The 4,408-nt window shown below is 36.5% G+C and overlaps 1 protein-coding gene across 3 annotated transcripts in view; it reads right to left on the bottom strand.

Moving 5' to 3' along the window:
* Positions 1–3,868, bottom strand: part of LOC107671139 (SH3 and PX domain-containing protein 2A-like) — a 9,137-nt gene extending 5,269 nt beyond the window's left edge. Inside the window, exons 1-3 of one of the 3 annotated variants that reach the window (XM_016463994.1) lie at positions 3,661–3,868; positions 3,272–3,412; positions 404–508 (exon numbers count right to left, since the gene is read on the bottom strand). In XM_016463994.1, coding sequence (XP_016319480.1) covers positions 404–508; positions 3,272–3,374 — 208 coding nt within the window. In that variant the 5' untranslated portion in view covers positions 3,375–3,412; positions 3,661–3,868. Of the gene's footprint in view, positions 1–403; positions 509–3,271 lie in introns of all 3 variants that reach the window. The other 2 variants (XM_016463993.1, XM_016463992.1) reach the window with 2 other exon arrangements.
* Between the last annotated feature and the right edge of the window lie 540 nt (positions 3,869–4,408).

The raw sequence follows: 4,408 nt of genomic DNA, 5'->3' as shown, positions 1-4,408 counted from the left end.
GTGTGTGTGTGTGTGTGTGTGTGTGTGTGTGTGTGTGTGTGTGTGTGTGTGTGTGTGTGTGTGTGTGGAGCAAGGGGGTCCCTTGGCTATGATGCAATGCCTGTATGGTTTTCATCCAAGCAAGACTATGTGCTGACATGGCATGAACTTGCGTCCGTAACAGAATTCACCAACAGTTTTCATCCATAAATCTTTTGAAACAAATGAATGGAAACTATTAAGAGTTAAGGGTTGCGCAAGACAAAGAAAAACAGGACATTTGGCCACTGCTTGTGTTTTACACAAGCCAGCCGCTCTGATATCTGTTGTGAAAGATGTGCCTTGTTTGTTCAATGGTTCTTGATTCAGTTTAGTGGCAGCATGGGTGATTAAACGGGTAGTTAGCAGTGTATCTTTGTCTTACTCTCTCCATTTGGTGCTTTGTGGCTGTCTCGACGTCCTGTGAGAGAGACTAGGTATGTAGCAGGAACCCAGCCTTGTTCTTCAGCTGTTCTTACAAACCACCACCCTGAAGAGAAAGAGTCCGTGAGCACATACCACTGATGTAACTGATTCCAGCTGTTCATTTGAATTTGGGTCACTTCCCTTCTGTCTTCATAGTTTAACTAGTCCTGAACACATCAACATAAACAAAAATCAGATCATTAAATAATATTTTTAGGGGAAAAGGATATGGCAAAAAGCATCTGTGATTTCTGTAATGCAACCATTTTCAGGCCAAGGACCCTTTGGTGGATAAAGAGGTGGAGCAAAGACTCCCTGTTACATAGTGTATAAATATGAATGCTGCATGCCTTGGCCTTAATTAGCATGCATATAGTATCATATTATTATTTTATGTTACAATGCAAAGCCATTAAATTATCTGTATTGACGTGCAAAGTCCGGTACATTACCTGATATTTTAATGGAGGGACAATGAAACATTTAGCTGAACTTTAACTTCAGAAGTTAACAATATCATATATTTCAGTAAGATTTTTTTAACGTTTTTGAAACAAGTCTCTTATGCTCGCCAATGCTGCATTTGTTTGATGAAAAATTTTAATATTTCAAAATATTATTACAAATTAAAATAACAGTTTTCTATTTTAATATATAAAAAAATTAAAATAAAATTCTGTGATGGCAAATCAGAATTTTCAGCAGAAATTACTCCAAACTGCAGAGTCACATGATCTTTCAGAAACAGTTCTAATATAGTTCTGATTTGCTTCTCAAGAAACATGTATTATTATTATTGTTGTTGAAAACAGTTGTGCTGCTTAATATTTTTATGGAAACCATGATACATTTATTTTTTATGACGCTTTGATGAACAGAAAGTTAAAAAAACTGAAATATTTTAATAAATTATATCTTTAAAAAATCCTGAAAACATTTGAGCAGTAGTGTATTTCACATCAGTTAAATTTTCCAATGAATTTTTAACCCTTATAACTATATACTTCACTGATGTTTTAAAATAGCCTTAAAATTTTAAAAAACACAAAACTGTTTATGCTGAGCACAAGCATGCTGTCACTGGTTGCGCACACCTGCCATGAGTTAGTGCTTACAGTGTGAGACGCTCATTAGAGCAAACAAACACACGCACTAGGTCACCAGATTCCCAGTTTATTATGCTCTGTAAAAAAATACCTTTAGGAAAATAAATGGACAGATGGACTCACATAAGTACAGTACATCAGATATCTGCAGTCTTTTTGTTAGCATATATTGCACATGCCTTCATCTGTTTGTGTGTATGCATGTGTTAAAGGACAGAATCAGAACATTCCAAACTAACGTAAGAAAAAGAGATATGATAACAGATATAACAGATAACAGTCACTGATGAGGAAGAGAGAAAAAAGAAGAGTTCTTGGAAAGTTAGGAAGGTTGTCTTGGCTTATTAAGCTCATAATGACTTTAACATAAAGAGTCCAGCAACACACACTCACACAAGGACACACAAACAAATACACATACGCATATGAACACACGCTTTTTCTGCTGAGGAAAGATTCTGGCGGATCCATTAAGATGATCTAAAGACCATCACTCAAATACGAGTCTCTGGCTGTGGTAGGCATTTTCCAGACACATACACAAACTCTTCTACTGCTCTAAAATGACTCAATATCAATGCTTTCCTCAGAACAGATCATTTAATTCACTGTCTTTGCATGTTCAAGTTTTCAAATTTCAAAGCAGTATTTCAGTAAAACAAAAAGTCATTCTGAATTCTCTCCAGACACACTATTTGTTTCAAACCCACAGTGTAGGCTGGAAACTTTCCATTTCTCCAAATGAAATCCAACTGCTGCTTTAAATTCTGGTAAGACATGTAAACCAAACAATATTTACTTATAAAGCTTTACAATAACTCATGTTGTGGTGCAAATTTTCCGACATCCAAATAGATGCAGAACGGTAAATATTGCTGCTTTTTGCTGTGATTGTGAAGGTGATTTATGATGAATGAGTATCTTTGAACCGTTTTTTTTTTTTTTTTTTTTTGCATGTCTTTGGAATTAAATAGGTCATTTTGTGGTAGCTATATATCATTATTCAGTCATTTAGCTTCCAAAGAGGCCATACAAATAATAATTGTGACATCAGAAAAATAAGCACAGTTGCCATGAAAGACAGTTTACAAAAGGCCAAAGTAATGCATTGACAACAAATCATGAGGACAGCATAAGTTTGTCGCATCATCACAGTTTGAATGTTTTAAAGAAAATGTTAAGTGCACTTTTAAGAACACATTTTCTTTTATTTTTATTAAAACAAAAACATTTATTAGGTTTTGATTTTTTTTTTCTTTCTTTTTTTTGAGTGTCTATGTTTGTTAGTATGTTAGTGGATGTTCAAAAGTGTGAGACTATTGAAAATCTAGTATCTAAAATCTAATTTAAGTGTTATGTTAATAAATATTATAATTTAAAATAAAAAAACATTGAAGATTGTGTTCAATTTTAGGTTAATAATCGACATTGATCATGTGACTGTTTAGACAGATGATCTTGCTGAAGGACTGGAGGACAAGATGCTCTTTGGATAATCTCAAAACATGCTGGAGAACTTTCTGAAACTCATGTTCATTTTTCAAATTAAATAATAAAAAAAAAACTCTAATTGTGTTGCTTATTATGTAAGTTGTATTTAAAAATCTTGCATTACATTATAAAAATGCAAAGTACAAGCATTTTTACCAGTGATTTCTGACTTTTGGACCCCACTGTACGTACAAGACTATGTTGTGTGTGTATGGATGTGTGTCACTCACCGCTCTCACTCTTTTCAATCACCTCGACTCTCTCTCCTGCTTTCAGGCTGATTTCTGTATTTTCCTGACGCTGGTAGTCTGCCGTCACCACATACACACACATACACTCCTCTGCACCCAGGGCTTCTCCATGTTCTCTCCCTGAGGATGATGGAAAAAAACAGGCCGTAAGCCAGCTGCTTCCACGCCCGCGTCCACCTGAACTGCGCCGCGCCATTCACCAAAACCAACACAGCCCCAGCCAATCAGCACGTGGTACCAGATCAACGGCTCATCCAAGAATCAACAACAACACTGGCCCAAAGAGGCTCAGATCTGTGGAGTTAATGTCTCAACAAGCAAAAAGGCTCAGGTACAACAAATCCTACTTTCATCCAGTCTCATCCCACCTTAAAGTTCCAAGGTAAAAGGTTTTGAGCAAGCACAGTTCAACCTGAAGCACATCCTACCGGCCCTGGGCTCAGGGGTCCAACCAACGACAAGACTCATATGGGCTCTGGCATCTCCTCTAAGAGTTTCAGATCCCTTCTGCAGCAGGACAGGCCTGACTAAATAAAGAAATGGAGCAAAGGGGGAAAAGAAAGACAGAGAGAAAAGGAAAAGGGGTAGCTGACGAAAGGAGTGAAAGATGAGATGAGGAAAATAAACCAAGAGCTATGGGGGCGGGCAATAGAGAAAGGGGAAACAGATGCCAATCAAATGATGCTCCACCCCTTTAAAACAGTTTAAACAGAAACATATGGCCTATGAAAATAGAGTATACTCACACACTCAGCACATACTCGCATTCTCTCCAACTTTGTTCACATTCTCTGAAACACATCCTACGGCTCTCCGACACAAAAACAGCATGGTCACATTTGAAACACTGATTCTCTATTTTCAAAGAAGAAACAAAGACTACATTAATGGTAGTTTTTAGCATTAGCTTTAGGGCTCAATCCATCTCTATAAAAAACATTATGATGTTTCCGGAATTTATGCTAATTGAAAAAAAGTATTTAATACAGTAAAAATATAATAGTGTAATATGGCACTTTACCTGCACTTTATTGTACATCATCAGCATGTACAGTACATTTACAGTACATGACAGAAGTTGAAAGACTGTGTGTGTGTGTGTGTGTGTGTGTGTGT

The sequence above is a fragment of the Sinocyclocheilus anshuiensis genome, unplaced genomic scaffold, assembly GCF_001515605.1.
Source record: "Sinocyclocheilus anshuiensis isolate Anshui unplaced genomic scaffold, SAMN03320099.WGS_v1.1 scaffold861, whole genome shotgun sequence".
Lineage (NCBI taxonomy): Eukaryota > Metazoa > Chordata > Actinopteri > Cypriniformes > Cyprinidae > Sinocyclocheilus > Sinocyclocheilus anshuiensis.
This window is presented reverse-complemented; position numbering and strand designations above follow the sequence as displayed.